Source organism: Rhopalosiphum padi, chromosome 3, assembly GCF_020882245.1.
Source record: "Rhopalosiphum padi isolate XX-2018 chromosome 3, ASM2088224v1, whole genome shotgun sequence".
In the NCBI taxonomy this organism is placed as follows: domain Eukaryota; kingdom Metazoa; phylum Arthropoda; class Insecta; order Hemiptera; family Aphididae; genus Rhopalosiphum; species Rhopalosiphum padi.
The window spans coordinates 56,313,522-56,332,486 of NC_083599.1; the positions used below are offsets into that span (position 1 = coordinate 56,313,522).

At 27.0% G+C, this 18,965-nt stretch overlaps 2 protein-coding genes across 3 annotated transcripts; both read left to right on the top strand.

The window, feature by feature from the left end:
• The first annotated feature begins 657 nt into the window (after window positions 1-657).
• Window positions 658-6,038, top strand: LOC132927454 (2',5'-phosphodiesterase 12-like). 2 transcript variants are annotated; one of them, XM_060991992.1, is made up of 9 exons: window positions 658-813; window positions 1,994-2,759; window positions 2,930-3,069; window positions 3,143-3,308; window positions 3,373-3,502; window positions 3,601-3,756; window positions 4,249-4,354; window positions 4,771-4,925; window positions 4,983-6,038. In XM_060991992.1, the coding sequence occupies exons 2-9, from the start codon at window positions 2,002-2,004 to the stop codon at window positions 5,088-5,090; spliced, it is 1,719 nt and encodes a 572-aa protein (XP_060847975.1). In that variant the 5' UTR covers window positions 658-813; window positions 1,994-2,001; the 3' UTR covers window positions 5,091-6,038. The 2 variants fall into 2 exon arrangements, with proteins under 2 accessions (XP_060847975.1, XP_060847974.1); XM_060991991.1 differs by lacking the exon at window positions 658-813 and adding an exon at window positions 938-1,436.
• Window positions 6,039-9,360: 3,322 nt separating this feature from the next.
• Window positions 9,361-15,732, top strand: LOC132924586 (protein SSXT-like). Its single transcript, XM_060988982.1, has 5 exons — window positions 9,361-9,710; window positions 11,051-11,127; window positions 11,922-12,003; window positions 12,838-13,225; window positions 14,523-15,732. The coding sequence occupies exons 1-5, from the start codon at window positions 9,639-9,641 to the stop codon at window positions 15,335-15,337; spliced, it is 1,434 nt and encodes a 477-aa protein (XP_060844965.1). The 5' UTR covers window positions 9,361-9,638; the 3' UTR covers window positions 15,338-15,732.
• Window positions 15,733-18,965: the final 3,233 nt, after the last annotated feature.

Here is an 18,965-nt window from a genome sequence, read left to right on the forward strand (position 1 = left end):
AGAGGTTAAGAATTGGCCTATATTATACATTAAATGTTATATACATTATTATTTATCATATACTAAAATATTATTACTTTTTTGAGATGTCGATTATAGTTACCGAGTGTAAAAATATAAATTGCACTTAAGTAAACAGTGATCTGTAAATAAATTCAATATTGAATTAACCAATAGTGTTATACATTTTATTAGTACCATAATATTGTCATAATTGTCTATCATAAAGTACTGTTCAGACTACGATTAAAGATACTACTATCTTTAATCGTGGTTTAGACTTAAACTATATATTTATAATATAAAATATTTTATTATTATATATTCATCAATAAAGATTGACTACCTGTTTTACATAATTAAACATATAATTATGAATTATTATATTTGTATAAAGGTATGATTTGGTAGTAATTTGTTTTGAATTTCACAATATAACATCAGTAATATTTATATGAGAAAGATTTAAATTATATTGACATCGAACATAAAAAATAAACTATAATGATTTATTTACATTGTTAATTATTTAAATAATGAATTGTTATATGTAAGATATATAATATGTAAGATCGTTTATTTAAGTTTGATAAGTTGAAAATTTGTATTTTTATTTGTATTAAGAAAATGAATTAACATCTTTTTTTTTTTTTATAGGTCTTAGCTTTAGAATTGAATTCTGACTATAAACAAATATTATTAGTATGCAATACTCATTTGATATCTGATCCAGAAGGTGATTTTATTAGATTGTTTCAAACGTTAATTGAACTAATTATTATTAATAAAATAAAACAAAATATCACCAAGGCTGTAAGTATATTTAATTTGAAAAATTATTTAGCTGTGTATTAAACAATATAATTTTCATTATAATATTTTTACTTTTAAAAAGATTAGGTTAATAACAACGAGAATAATTTATATAGTTAGTTATTATGTGTCTATTGCCTACTAAATATACTAAGTACACAATATTATTGGAAATTTATTTCATTATATCATACTCAATTTTTAAATGGTATTAATATCTAATAATATTATAATATTAAAAATTTTTGAATTCGGCGGCCGGTGATAATGTGAAATGTGTTGATTATTCCAAGCCAAATTGATATGATATTTTTCTTTCATGATAGTGATATAAACCGTTTTTTTTCGACTGTCTGGTCTATTGCACAGGCGCATTGAGTCGTTGTAGTCTTCCCGGACTACTTACATTTTCGTATTGTTCCGTGTTCGAAAATTGTTGTGGCTGTTTGTCAACCATGTTGGTTTTGTTTAACGTTTTTGTTATTCTCAATGGTCTATCTAATGTTTTATTACTACTGCAGACTGTATAGTACCTCGTTTAACATTTAAAAAAGAAAATTATAATTTATTTTTCTACTGTTGATTAGTAACAAAGATTATACTATTTAAAACCAAATATCGATGTAAGTATGCACATTTTTTGATATTGCAATAATTAGTTTAACATTTTTAAAATTGCTTATCGATACCTAATACTTGTTTATGAATTTCATACTTCAGTGTTTATTTAAGTACATAAATCCTATCATCCAGGCAGTACTATGACACGTATTTCTTAGTATCAAACAGATTTTCTATTTTATAGGTACCTTTTTCTTTCCAATTATTTTTCTTTTTATATTTCGATGAACTTTGTTACACATATGTAATTTTGCATGTTTGTGAGCTACAAGGACTATTTACATAGATATGCAGATAATTTAGGTACATATTCACTAATCAACTGTACAATTCAATGTACCTACTATTTCATTTACTTAGTTTTTTTTATAACGCAATCTCAACAACTATAGATTTCAAAATATTTTTGAATTATCGTAAAGTATTAATCGCTCCATGTCACTGTTTGCTCCAATTGTCATGTTTAAAGTATTAAGTTTCAAAACAGCATGTAAATTATATTTGAATTGTACATAAAAATAAATAATATAGTCATGGACTTACTATTTTTTTTTTCTAGAGAAACATATGAAAAACTCTAACAACTTATTTAAGCATATCTATTTCACTAAAAGAAATATGTCTTCTTTTACATTATTTTTATGGGAAAATACAATGTTTGTTAACTGTTTGATTCCGACGGGTGAGACCGAACTAAAAATGATGGTGACTCTACCATCTCCATTTAACAAGTTGCACAGAATAAACTTGTGTCGAAGCCCAGAAGATACAATAAGAATATTTATTGACAGACTTGTTTTAAAGTTATCGAAAACTCAACGCAAAGTTAGTGATAGTGAAAAGCTTAAGAGAAATTGTGTAGAAATAAAAGAGAATGGAATCAAAGTACCATATACTACTAAATGCTATGAAATATTTGAGGTATTTAAAAGAAATATTACCCTTGAAATTAAAGATCATACGTATACAGTAATAGTTAATGCACCAATAATCAACGAATTAAAATTGAGAATTCCTCCATATCAAGGATTAATGATATATCCCTATGGATTTGATCAGGGATATAATGTCTCTGTTATGGATACTGAATATTCGTGGTACAGAATTGATTCAAAAAAAGAAATTAAAGTGGGCGATTATATGACTTATGAACCTACTGCCGAGGATGTTAATTGTCGTCTAAAATTGGTTTGTAGTCCTTTTAATGACATGCGGCAACCTGGACCTACAGCAGAAATAATATCTTCAACAGTCTTAGAAAATACCATTGAAAGATACCCATTTCAAAGAAGATCATTAATAAATCTATATCGCAATAGGAAAAGGTAATTAATTATTTATATTTTTCTGAAATTATAACTATAAACGGTGGGTATACTTACTTATTATTTATTTTTGTTTTTTTTTTTTTTATCTAAAATCAAATCAATATGCTATTAAGTTTTACTACATTCAAAATAACTAAATCTGTTTTTCTGTAATTTATATGTTGTAGTTTCAGAGTTGTGTCATACAATATACTCGCTGGAGAATATACAAAAACTAAGGAAGCAAAAAATGAAATGTATCCATATTGTCCAGAAGAAATTTTAGCGTCCAGTTATCGGCACCCTCTTGTAATGAGTGAACTTCAAGGTACTTAAGTGATATGAATATATATATATATATATATAATTTATTTTATGTGTAATTAATTATTTGTTTAAAGCGTACAATGCAGATATAATTTGTTTGCAAGAAGTGGATAAGCTTTTTTTTCATAGAGAGTTGTGTCTTATTTTAGAACAATACGGTCATATGACTGGATTATATTTTAAAAAGAATGGCCGTAGGAATGAAGGCCTGTGTTGTTTTTATAATACTAATACATTTGCGTATGTTATACAGTATTATTTGTACATGTTGAATAATATTTTAATACTTTTAAATTTATTTCAGTTTATTAGAACAATTTGATATTAGTTTGAATGACCTGACTACTATAGAATTGTACTGCGGACCTATTATAAAAGAAATTATGAAAGATGAAAAATGGAAACAAGGATTAGAAAAAAGAACTGTTTTCCAAGTTAGTGATTATTGATATAAGTATTATTATAAGGTTTAAAAATTTGTATTTTTATTTGTATTAAGAAAATGAATTAACATCTTTTTTTTTTTTTATAGGTCTTAGCTTTAGAATTGAATTCTGACTATAAACAAATATTATTAGTATGCAATACTCATTTGATATCTGATCCAGAAGGTGATTTTATTAGATTGTTTCAAGCGTTAATTGAACTAATTATTATTAATAAAATAAAACAAAATATCACCAAGGATGTAAGTATATTTAATTTGAAAAATTATTTAGCTGTGTATTAAACAAAATAATTTTCATTACAATATTTTTACTTTTAAAAAGATTAGGTTAATAACAACGAGAATAATTTACTATATTTAACTATGTAAAATGGTTTCTAGATTTTGATTAACATATTGTGTATGTATTTACAAATTATCAACAGTGATTTACCTTATCGAGGGATAAATTATTTTTACCAAAAAAAATTTATAAAATAATATTACACTACATATATAAAAATTAGAAAAAAATATAGATAATAATCAAGGGTACCATTTAAAAAATAATTAGAATATAATTTTTTAAATAAACTTTTTAAAATAACTTGGAATGATTTAAACTTAAAAAAAAATCATTATGTGTATACTAATATCTAATTTCTCCGAAAATATAATTATTTATTTTTATACAAATTAAAAATTAATAAAATATGATGATTAAATAATTTATGACTGTGTATTTAATTTCAGTATCCCGAGAGCAATGTATCGGTTATATTCTGTGGAGATTTCAACAGTACACCTGAAAGTGGTGTTAATGATTTAGTCACCAATTTATTATTACCAGAAGAACATAGTAAATACATTTTTAATTTTAATTTATACTTTAAATAAACTACTTTTATTGTTAAGATATTATATTATTACACTTTTTTTTCATCGAAAAATAAAAAAAAAATATTCAACTTAAAAAGAAATATAATCAATTCAAAATGATAACTCTCAAGTATTTACTAGGGACTACCAATTTAAGTAGTTATCTATTATTAAACATTTTATTCCATTATTTAAGATTTGTATAAGTAGATCATTATTGAAACTGTGTAAAATTACATTAGTATGTATGTAATTAAAGATTGTTGATAAAATATTAATTATAATTTGCAGTGGGCATTTAGAAGTTTTGGTTAATTTTGGTAGTCCACTAATTATATTAGTTATCTAAAATTATAATTGTTAATCCTATGTTTAATTTAAGTTTTATTTTTTCAGGAACGATAAAAATGCTAAACGATTTAAAAAGTAATCTTGACTTTAAAATGGATAGTGCATATGATACTGATGTCCGGTACAGTAATTATACTGAAACTTTTTCCGGTCTTTTAGATCATATATATTTTACAAATCAACATCTCTACCTTAATGAGGTAAAAAATATTATGCGAAAATATTTTTTTCAGATTGTATTCTATTTGTATTTTTAGGTATTACCCATGCCATCACATGATGATGTTATCCAATATGGAGGAATTCCGAGCGTATTATTTCCTTCAGATCATTTAGCTTTAATTGCAGACTTCGATGTAAAATAATTTATCTATTTTATAATGATATTTTCTTTTATTATATTTATATTTTTTAAATAATATTTCTAATAGTATCTTTAATTTTGTGTAATGTTTATTATAGTGTTACAATAACTGTAAAATTTAAGTATATTTTAAAGATCCGATTTGTTCTTATTTTGAATAGTTTCTGTATGTATACAGATAGGGCCTGGATTTATATGAAAAAAAAATCCTAATATTTAACCCTGTCACTTATTTCTATTTTTGGTGTATGTTAAAAACATATATGCCCAGCGGACCCTTAATGTTTCTTGTGTGTATCTGGCTCTGATTAGTTCTCCAAAGTCTAACACCATCTACTCTAATAAATGGAATGGCGGAGGAAGTTTTTTTTGACCATGTAATAGTCTTAACGCGCAGCAACTGTGCATTTACCATTTTACTAACTTGGTGTGTTTGTGTTTATTGACACTATATTCATAATCAGAGCCCTTGCACAATCTTGGAATTATTGTAAAAATAAATCAAAACATTCATTTTAAGTTGTAACTAAAATTAATGTTTATATTAAGTATAAAACTTATGTATTTAGAACTAAGTATGTAAAAATATGAAACTATAAATTTTAGCATTATCATCTGTACATGAAATGTTGAAATGCATAGATTTCTAAGAAGATGCTATTTTTTACATCTGTTTATTCTATTTAACACGGTAAATTTATATATATTTTTAATACCGTTGATTTTGAATATTGAAAAATCAGACTTTTAAATTATAAGTACCTAAGTTTTCAGTCCAAGATTAACATAAGTACCTAAGCTATTAAATTTAGAATGTAATTGGTGTAAGTGATAATTTAATCATATCTGTGTTCAGAGTAATTCAAAGAATTTACTGAAAGATTATATTTAAATCTGGAATTGATGATAAATAAACAAAATACATTTAATTATTTATTAGTTTCTTGAATTTTATTGCTGTAACAAAAATTTTCAATAACTATAGAAGTATAAGTACATAGTCTACACGTATTTAAATAATAAAGGAAAACAAATTTATCATTTCACATGAACAAATAATATTTTTTAAGCATTCAATAGTAAAGGTATGGAAGAAGGTATGTATGTAATGTTAGTTAGCTGTAGCGCTTAAAGACATATTCATATATGTAGTATATAGGTACCTACTCTTTATTAACATTTATTTAATATTTAATATTAATTATAGCATAAGTATTTAATTGGATCTAGTTGATAGGTACTAGGTAATCCCGAGAACATAAATTAAAAAAATAACCAATACTTTTAAAATTAATCGTGAAAAATTAAAAAAAATCTAATTAATATTTTTTGTTGTTGTAATTTAATGCTACTTATATTAATAATAATTTCAAAACTTTTACAATTATTATAATTATTTATAGAAATTTTTACTAATTAATTAATTTATTAACATAAACATTTATACAATTAGGTATGTGGTATGTATAAGTATATTTTTATATGATGATCAAATGCAGAAGATTAAATGACCATTTCCCATTTATACAATAAACTAGTTGTTCAATAAAATGATAAATCGATAGGTACCCAGGTGTGTAATTGAGTTTTTTTTTGGGAGGCTGTTTTGAAAATTTAATTTATTTACTAGTGGAGAGCAAAAGCCGTTCTTTACTTTATGCATCAGATAATTATTTTTATTATTAAGTAAAACATAAGTATCAATATATTGAAAAAATTAAATAAATAAAAAGGCTTTAATGCCTAACTAAAAGATATATTAATTATCCACTATTTTAAAAATTAATCGTAATTGTTCAAGCTCTGGGTTCAAATATTAATTACTTATTACCTATCTAATTGCATTACCAAATAAATTTTTTTTTCGAGTCAATACATTCACTTCTTTCGTATAAATTTCAATTTTTTTATAAATATTTTGATAAGTTAATCCATTTAAACAGTTCTATATCACAATGTTTTTAGTTTTTAAGATAGGTTTTTAATTAATCCAATGTCAAAAATGACATTTTTGCAATAGCTACTGATTGTAATAGGTAATGTTGTCACAGTTTTTAAGTCTAAATTACTAGTTTCTTTAAATACATTTTTTTATTATTTAAAAAGTAAAAACGTTACAGTACAGATAAACTAGATAAAGTTCTTTTTTATATTCTATTTAGTGTGAACATTTTATAATTCTACTGCAAATAACACAGTATACTAACAACAGTAACAACCAGACAATCGACTATCAGATCAGACTTTTATGTACTAAAAAGTCATCAAATATGCCATTAAATATTGTTCTAAAAAAGGAAAGGAAAATATTCTTTCATATTACATTTTTTTCTTCAAATATTTTACTTATTTTAGTTATCTTATAATAATTTACTTTTATGCATAAAAAACAATAATATAGCCATGAAGGATCTAATCTAATCTACCCACAGACCATTACCTAAGATAAAAATTAGTCTTCATGACAAATGTACACTTAATATCAATTTTGAGCTTTATTCGTGAAAATTATTTACTGAAATGCTTAATTTTCGATAAATTATCAATATATGCGCTAAATAATTAAAATATGCTTTTATAATCAAAATCAAAAATATGTTCTTTAAACCAAAAAATGTCAAAACATGTAAAAGTTTGCACTAAACATATTTAGTATTTGTTCACAAAGTTGTGAAATGTATTGTATACCTACTTACTAAGCATACGAGAAAGTTAAACCAGAAAAAGTATGTACATGAAAGTCCTTGTTCTACTTATAACCTGAATACCTGATCTATTTTGAATTAGTTAGTATATTAAAACATATTTAAAATGAAAATTTAATATTTTAATCTAAAAATGTCTTCAAAATTGCCTATACTAAACCCCTTAAATAGTGATTACATATTTACTTTTGTAATAAAAAAATATTTTGAACATTTTGGTGAATGGTGACTGACGAATTTTGTTAAAATTTGAACTTCAAACGCTTATAAAAGACTGTGCCATGTATATTTTCAATAATTTGAAATCGTTGTAAGTATATTGTAGGATCTTGTATTAAATTATTAAGGTTTTTCACGAGCTCAAAATTTTATCAACAATTTTTAAAATGAATTCGATGTTTTCAAATATCTCTGAATATTACAAAAAAAAGACAAAATATTATTAAAATTATATCATATTAGGTAAATAATATTGATATTCAGTGAACATTTTAAGTATCTAGTCATTTATTTTTAAATAACTTACAATAAATAACAAAATCGATTTAATTAAAAAACGGGATTTCCGAAAAACTTTTCATTTTCCATCATTATTTTTACGTTGATTACTCTGAAAAGTACAAAGAAATTTTCATTTTTACCTTCCTCAGTTGTTCAATACAATTTGTTACCAGAAACCACTCTCAAAACTGAGAATCGAAGCATTTCTACTTTTACCTCCACAAAATGTGTTGACGGACAAAAAAAAAACCAAAAAAATACCCTGTGACGCATTCGAAGAACTGTCAATACTCAATAGTCAACGTTATAATATCCTTCTTGGATGATGTAAAAAATAAAGATGCAACCAATTCATTTAATATACGAATATACCTATAATAAGTTATTGAAAATGTATTATTATTATTTACTGTTTGTAACCTGTTGGACCGCGAGTCTAGAGTCTATGACCATATTGTATTTCACTTGAAAAAAACAATTATGTTATCTACGCTTAAAATATAAGCCATAAGGTGTAATAATTCCAAATTGTCACGGTGCTGAGGGTGATTTTTTTTTTTTAAAAAAACGCAAGTAATCGACTTCCATAGCTATGCGCGGGATAATCATAGATAATATAAGAATAATACAATATCTATGGGGACAATATTATTGGATAAAATCGGATGCTGTAGTGGTAGGTGCCGGTTGTCTGTGGTTATGGGTTTTTATATTTCGCTGGTACACGTTATGTTTCGACATATTTGTCCATGCCCGGCCGGTCAAGTCGCCCAACGTCCCATATGGCGGTGGCGGCCGACTGTCGCGTATCCGTGTGTTGGAGGCGAAAATCGAACGGACCACTGACCACTAACTTTCAATCATAGACCTCATACTAAAATAAAGGCATGCCTTCAATAGAAAATACGATATTATAATATTTTCAGCTTTTCAGCCACCGGTTACGATGATAATATCATAATAATAATAATTATAATATGCGTCGAGTCGGTCGAGTGTCGTACCCGTTCGTCGCCGCCGCCGAATCGAGAGTGCGCGTCAAAAAATCCGTTTTTGTTTTCGGAAACGCTTGCTCGCTTGCACGCACGCACACGCCGCGGTGTCACACACTAACAGACGCACATTTCATTATTTTTTTCGCCGCGTTCTTCCAATATCGATTCGTTCATTTCGTAGGTACTCCGTTTTTCCTCCCTTTTTCTGTTATTATTCAAACTAGGTAGTTTTACCAGTTCCCGAGCGTCGCTCCGACAGATATCTGTTCTTGCCGTCGTCGTTTTCCTCGACCGTCACACGCCGTCGTCATTCTGGCCGCCCGCGGTGCGAATAGAAACCCGCTCGAAATGGCGTCCGCAGCAGCCGCGGCGGCCTACAATCAGAACCGCCGAGTGCCGCCTACGATGCAAATCCAAAAGGTAAGCGATAACTGGTCCTCGTAGACGTTAGGTACCGAGTGTTGAAGATATGTAAATATTAATGTATTACATTTATAATAAGTACGTTGATGGAAGAAGCACCAACGAAATTAATGTTTTAACTGATAATGATAAAGCCATAATAATAATAATAATAATAATAATATATAGTGTATACTGTATACATTTGATTTTGTTCAAGTACCTACTGTAGTTATGCTTTTTAAATGACCGATCATTGGTTACCATACTTTGCGAAATGCCCGACATCTGCACTCTCTTGGTTGCTGTTGCCCCATGTAATCATTGAAGTTTGATTGATTTGACATTCTTTTTTGAGCCAGAAATTAATATTTTAAATTTGTAATATTTTCGATATTCATACCTTTTTAAAAGTTAAAATATTGAAAAAAGCCAACGCCTAACAACAATTTATTTTTAACACTGATAATAAGGTCAATTTACTTTAATATCAAAGCTAACGACACATAATTGGTTCTACTAAACGGAAATTTTCTTTGTCGTAAATTAGTAAGACCTCCACAACAAATGTGAGGATAATGCCCTCTTATCAAAATTTAATTATGTAATCATACTAACTGATCTGTAAATTACATAGCTAAAACAAGGATGTTAATACATAAAATTATACATATTTTATAGAAATATCAAAAAGATATATATCAATATGCCTGATTTTAAAGACAAACGATGTTAATTATTTTAGTTTTATAAAAAAAATTGGCATATTTTTGAAGAACTTTACTTACATACCAACCTAATTGATATATTTAAACAAGAGAAACAATTAATTACATTATTTATTTAACTAGGTTTGCTAAAATAAAAAAATAGTTGTGGGCATTTTAATCTTTTATTTAGGTATATCGATATTATTATATTTTATTCTCAAAATATTTAAATTAATTTTAAGTTCTTTCCTATTTATATGTGAATCTGTTCATACCATTCTATGGTGAGTCAATATTGCTTTAAAAGTTAACTAATTTATTATATAATATGATAACTTTATATTATTGTAATAATTAATGATATTAATACTTAATATATATTGTTATTTAAAAAACTAACTTAACTTACGATACTTAACATATGCTTACTAGTATAGGCCAACAGATGGTCTTCGCTTGAAATAATTATTTTATGCAATGATTTATGATAAATTAATTTGACACATCAATTACAGTGTATGTAATATATATTATTATTATATTGGGTTCAAGAAATATCATACAAACTTAATAGTAGATAATATATCAAGTATTATAGTTGGTTGATAATTAATTAAAGTTAATAATTAGTATTTATTTATATTTTAGATACTTGATGAAAATGCACAGTTGATTTCAACTATTCAAGAATTTCAAAGTAAAGGAAAAGCTCAAGATTGTGTTCAGTAAGTTAACTGATTATAATTTACTATAACTTAAACTAATATTTACTTGGGTACAAGTTAAAAAGTTATTCGATGTTTGTTTTTTCTTACAATTTTATTTAAATTATACTACAGATTACTATCTGTTTTCTAACACATAGGTCACAGAATATTTTTGATAACCTAATGTTTATAGACTAATAATACAAAAAATAAAAAATAATTTTTTTATTTAACAAAATTAAGTAATCATTATTTAGTATTGCATTATATTAAAATTAAAAAATAAAATTATTTATAATAAAATAACAATTAGTATTATTATATTAGTCTTTATTTATTTATATTTTTTTGTTTTTGATATTAGATCACGTATTTAAAAATGAGTAAATTTTGTGGGTTGTATTACAAATAGAAAACACTATTATTGATAGTCATATAGATTTGACTAAACAGTTTTTAATTCTACAGTTGTTTTTTATAAAAACTAGAATCTTAAACATAAAATTGCTCATAAGCATTATCAGTTGATAAACTTAATATGTATATATTTTATTTTATGAACATGGAAATATTTTTGAAGTGAATACTTGTTTTAGGCAACACACATTTTAAAGTGTGATTTCATTTAAAATATTGATCATTAAAGCAGAGGATAGAGTTATTTTAGTGAAAGGCAGTAGTTTATGTGTCGTCAGTATTTATAAAACTAACTAAGTACTTTACATTTTATCCTTATGGAATGACTTAATTATTATATTGGGTAATAAATAACAATGCAATGCAAAAATATTAATTAAAAATTTTTTTTTAAGATTTCAGCAAATTCTTCATCGTAATTTAGTCTACTTAGCATCTGTGGCAGATTCAAATCAAAACATTCAATCATTGCTTCCGGTATGTACCCAAATTATTTAACTTATAAAATATTATAAGTATCTATGTACTCTGTTTCATAAGGAAAGGTATACGTTTTTTCTGTCGATGCGCATCTCCCATCACTTTATATTCAATGGGGCTAGCTGCCAGGCTGTAAAGAGTGGGAGAAATGCTGTTGATGGCGGTTGATGGATGTACAACTCGTGTACTTTCTTTCTCATGAAACGGAGTATAGTAATTAATTATAAAATATTGAGTGCTTATCCATTATATCAACTACCAATCACTTTACATATCAGACACTTATGTTTAATATTCAATACACATTTATATTAGTAGTATATACCTAGTTAAAAATATTAAGCAAAATCATCAAACAAACTATTAAACTAAATTATCATATCAGTTATAAACAAAATATCTTAAATTATTTTTGTTGGAGGTCAATTTTGGAAATATTATTCAACAATATATCAAATGGATCCCCTACCCACATTGTGTGTCCAGATAAACTTTGCCAGTTAAAATTCTAAATGTTGGTATATAGTTCCTCACATTTTTTCTTTCTCTATTTTGTGAAGCATCAATTGTGTTCAATGTGCAGAGTTTGCGCTTCATTAGTTGGATTAATAAAATTATAATATGATTAACTATATTGTAGGTGTTAGTTTTGTTTGCTTTAGTTAGTTCATCTGTAGCATATGCTTGCCAATATAATTTTGTGGCATCAGGCTACAGGTGGTAGTCCAGTTAATGGATATGTATCAAATGTAAATAATTTACTTTGTATTTTTAATTTTTATACAGATGTATTAATGTTATTAATATTAGTACCTATTATAATTTTTGTAGCCACCAAGTATTGCCTTACAACAAGGTATGCAAACTCAAGGGCAGCATATGCATCAGATACAACAGCAACAACATCAACAGCATCAGCAGCAATTACAGCAACAGCAACAACAGCAGCAACAACAACAGCAACAGCAGCAACAACAACAGCAACAACAGCAGCAACAACAACAGCAGCAACAACAACAGCAGCAGCAGCAGCAACAGCAACCTCCACCGCCATCAGTTATGATGGGTGGACCAGATGGTCAAAATCCTCAGTCAATACAACAACAGCCTCAGCAACAAGGTCCACCTCAACAGGCTATGAACCAAGTGTTCACACAAGGACAAGGAGGACCAATGCCTCCTAGTGGATATCGCCCTCAACAATCTATTGCTCCAATGCGTATGTTTAAGTCATTATTTTTTCTTGGGAATTCATCTAAAATTTCTTTTAACATATGAGGATCATGTTTTTTTACTCTGGTTAGAGCTTTGGGCGTTATTATATCAAAGTTGCTGAATAAAAGATATGGGACTGGATGGTAGTATTGTGGCAAACAGTTCCCACCCATTCCTTGTTTTTGGAAAAAAAAAAAAGGGCGTTATTATATGTCAAAGAAATAATGAAAGTGTGACTTAATAGTAGAGGTCGCGATTACACGTGTAATGAACTACACGAGTACCAGTGTTTTTGTGTTTTTACCTATGACTGGGTTAAAGCCCGTGTAATAAAAATACCTGTGTATCTAAATACCTTGTGAGCTTGAATTTATATACTCATATATTTAAATAATGAAAGTAAATATAATAGATAATACAGAATATAATAATAATATTTTATTGTTATTTGATTTAAAAAAAAAAAGTGTAAATTTAAATGATATTTAAATTATTTGAGACAATATTTATACAAATTGATATGAACATTATATTATTATAAATATTTTTATTTTAAATATATCCGAATTCTAAATTGAAATATATACGGGTATACACGAGTATTAAATACACGGGCTTTAATATATTTTTACCCGTGTACCCAGGCACAGTTTACACATGTATTCCAATACCCGTTCACAACCACGACCTCTAATTAATAGTGCTAGTAGTAGTTGGCTTAAATTAACCAGCAAAATATATGCTCGAATGAACTTAATAATAAATTGTTTGGACAAAAACATTTGCTATTTTCATATACTTTTTACTTAAATTATTGTAGTTATAACTTGCTATACAATGAACACATATAAAATAATGTACAACTAATAATATTTTATGTTAGTGTTCATTGCATATTTACAATAAATTAAGTAAAAAAATAAAATAAAATAAGTGTAATTTTCCATTTTATAATTTTGGAAAATTGTTCTGTATATTCAGTTGTTTATCGATAGTTAACTAAGTTTGATCAAACATATATTATACAGGTTAAAATTGGACCAACTACTTCTACCACTAAATGTCCTCAATATTATCACTCTATATCCGTAGTCGGCAACCTTTGCAAAATGCATCAGCTTCCGAGCCCTAGTAATGTGTCTATTAAGACCTTCATATGAGACTCAGAAAAATAATATTGATATATTTTTGCAATAATTAGCTCTATTGTAGTTTTATTAAGTACTTATTATTTATAGTGGTAGTAAGTACATTAATATAACATAATTATTATAAAATGTTTGATTATTCTTAAATTTCAGGTCCACCTTCTCAACAATATAGACCGTCACCTCAGTACCAAGGACAACAAGGCTATCAAAATTTTGCAACTACTCAAAGCAGTGCCGTTGTTGGTGCTAGCCAACCAGGTGGAGGTAGTGTGTATAATCAACCACCAAACCAACCTTATCCAGGTCAAGGATATGGTCATCAGCAACCAGTGCCTAGTTCAAACTACCCAAATCCAAATTATGCCAATCCACCTACAAATCAACAGTATCAACCAAATGGTCCTTATGGCAATCAACCTGGTGGTAGTTATCCGCAAAATGCTGTTTCTTCTCAACCACAGAATTTTCCACCAAACTATCCACCAGCTGGTTATGTTCAACAACCAGTGAGTTCAAGCAGTGGTTATGGTCCTGTAACAAATCAACCATCATCATACACTGGGTATGGAAATGCCCCTCAAAATACTTATGCTTCTTCTCAGACAACTCAATCGGCACCATCGGCCTCTACACAGACATATCCTCCTCCACCTAATCAATCGGTTCCTAATGCTGCTGTTGCTGTACAACAGACTGCTCCTGCACCACAACCTAATTATCCTACACCACAACAACCCAACGCTCAATCATACCAATCTCCTAATAATGGACCCAACCAACAGCCTGGACCACCTCAAAACTATCCACCTCAGCAAGGATATCAACCTCCGCCTCAAGGATATCCACAAGGTTATCCAACACCTGGTCAACCTGGTGGCTATCAGCCATATCCACAGAGACCTTTGGCTCCTCCATCAAATCAGTCTCAATATCCAGGATATCCTTATCAGCCATCACCTGTTTAAGTCGATCATAAACGAGAAAAAACATGAACATTAATTATTTTTTTTAAAAACTTATTTTTTATTGATATTGAATCAATTTGATTCATGTACTTCAATTTACTTAGATTAGAATTTTTAAGTTTTTGTACTTATCTATTAAATATCGGCACTTGTAGCTTCTAAATTAATATTAAGTGAACCCATTAGCAGTTTTAAATTTGATAATATACTATAGTACGTAATGATTAATGGGGTTATTAAGGATATATTTAGTTGTTTAGTTAATCTTAAATTTTCTTTACTTTATTGATAATACAATTTGGTATTTTGGTATAATCTTCATATTTAGATAATAATCTTTATGTTTATATATTATAACATTTTTTTTCAGATTATAAAACAATTTTTATAAATTATATTTTTTTTATTTATTTAAACTGTTATTTTTTTTGGATAATTAACAGGTATCAAATTTCATTTTTGAAAGTATCAATACGAGAAAAAATATTTTTAGTTATTGCCAGATAACTTTTTTATATTGATAGCTTGAAGTGTGATCATCGTCTATTGCTCAACAACTGATATATAACCATTATTATATGATTAATCATTTAAATTTTAATATTTTACATTGCTACACATGTTACTTAGTTAAAAATTAAAATTATAAAAATGTTTAAATAAGCACTAAATGTTGTTGCTTTCAAGCAGTGGCGGTAGGGACATTTTATTTTTCTATAAAGCAACTATTTCAAACAACTATCCACCTACCAATTGTTTCTGTGTTAATATGAATACCTACACTCAACGTCTTAACCCTAAATTATGAAAGTACATAAATATTTATCAATTACTAGCTGTCCCCGTGCACTCTGTAGCCCGTACAAAATGCACCCGCGTTAAGTTTGGTTGCCTATAATTGTCCCGCCTATATAGAGTTGCATTTTTCAATCGATTAACCGATTATGTATCATTTGTTAAATTTAATATATTCGAATAATCCATTAAATAATCGCACAGCCCTAAACATAATAAAAAGGTAATATATTGAGGTCATTAACCGGGATAAAAACTATCCTATCAAATATCTTATGACGGAGATAAAATTACACACATTGATCATAATTTCATCAAAATCGGTTGAGTAGTTTCGGAGTGCATCGAGAACATGTATATGTACATGCATGGGCGTAAAATTGCTTTGTTAGAAGGGGGGGGTTTAAATTATAAACATAGAACAATTTTATTATAACATTTATTGTATTATAAGATATTAAGATGTAGGTATTTAAAAACTTCAAAATTATTAACTTAACGGCGTATAAATGTATAATACATAACTTTTTATCGTTGTCGTTATAAAATATTAACGTATACCTCAATCATTTTAATTTTATTATAAATTTACAATACAAAATTCATACATGAAGCTTAAATGTTAGCAAACATAACACATTTAAACATATACCTATCGGATATTCTGATAAGGAATTACGTTTCACATTTTATAATTTTCTCTAATAAATAACCTTAAATTTCTTGAAAAACTTTAAAATGTGTAGGGGGCTAAGCTCCCCCAAGTCCCCCCTTCCAATCTACGCCTATGTATATATATGTACTCGTATATTTATAGGTATCTATACGATTTATACAATTAACACGTTTATTTTAGTAGATAATTCAGAGGTTTCTTAATTTAGACAAATGCTATTGCGATAGAAACCTCCTCCGTGATATATTCTTTCGTTTAAAAAAAAAAAAAATCAAGAAGATTCATAATATAATTAAAATATTATTTGTTGGATTGAGTAATTTTAGTTTATAATTATTTATAGTTTCAAAGTTCATCCCGAGTAAACATTGTGACACATGATTTCTATATATAAGAATATATTATGAAGATAGAAGATAGTATATAGATAGATTGCGAGTTTTACTTTTCGGAACAATTCATATTTACATGCTGCTGACGACAAAACACTCACAAAAGAAAAAAGGTCAGGTTATAAGTAGCTGGAAACCTACTATCGCAGTCGGTCACGGGAATATTCGAAATACACCATGCAAATAAGCATGTCAATTTAAATTTAATATTAAAAAATTAATTCCGAACATTTTCCTATTCTCTCATCTTTTAAACATTCTCTGGACTTCCACAAATAATTTAAGACCAAAATTAGCTAAATCGGTCCAGCCGTTCTCGAGTTCTAGCGAGACTAACAAACAGCATTAGATTTTTATATACATATAGATAGACAATCGAGTCTGGAATTATTAAGATACCCACCCCCACTACCTTCAAGTTTAATATGTGTATTTATTAATTAATTTTTAATAACTTAAAATTGTTTAAATACATCGTACATTTAATTTCATTTATATATATATATATAAAAACCTCTTGCTTATAATATCAATAAGTTTCAATTATAAAATAATAACTAACATCATTAGTTTTTGCTAAAATATCCAATATCATCAAATTTAAACTTCAAGTATTAGCTTAATTTACTATCAAAACAACTTGTAATTTTAGTATTACATTTTCAATTATTAGCTTTTCTAAATAAAAAATGTATGAGGTTTAAATTAAAAATTTGTTGTTATTTTGTTAAAGTTTGAACTTTAACGCTTATAAAAAAAATGTGCTTAGTATCTATATGATATGTAATATCGGTATATATCATACAAATATAAATTTTAGTACATAAATCTCTTAATGTTTTCCAGTGTTTAAAATATTTAGAATTTATTTTAGCTATTTTTAATTTTAATTAGATAACATTTTTCACTAGGTTAAAAAGCTTAAAAATACATACTCACGATTTTTTTGTTATTATATTTTGTCAAAATTACAAACATTTGCAAAACATTTTGTAATTATAATTGATAAAATGTTCAATTTTTATAATTAAGAATTGAAAATTTAATACAAAGTTTCTCATAAATAGTTGTACTGTAACCAAATAAACGCAATTTTTTTTGGACATATTTAGTTCAAATTTGGATGAAATAAGTTATCTAACACTAACAACAATTAAGGGTTTTATTTATTTCGTTGTAATTTAAAAATATTATTTGCGAGCACTTGAAACTTGAAGTTTTAATGTGCATTATTATATTTTATACGGTGACATTTTTTAAAACAACGTTTTCGGCAAAAATTAATGTAACCTACTTTAATACTAATAGTAAAATAAATTATTTTAATAGCAATATAAATATTTTATAAAATGTGTATGGGATGACAATTGATAAAGCGTCTTGGCTCGGGAGCGTCTATCATTTTCGTTGATTTATTATTGAATTACAATTTAACGCATTCGTAATATTGTGATTTGTTACTTTTTTCTGACATAAAAACAACTGATGACTACGAGGTACACTCGACATCTACTAGCTGTAGGTACAGTACATAGGATAATAATCAAAATAAAAGAGAAAGTCTAAAAAGTATTTGGATCGACGCTGCATTTGATGATTTGGTCCGTATGTAATGGCAGTGCCATCTACACGTTGTTGTTCAACTTTAATAGTATGCAGTATGCACCATAGAATTATACAGATAAAGCACAAAGTACTACTCACGACATCCGTTCACTTTTGTAACCAGATAGCGATATTGTATACGAATTTTTTTCATCCCGAG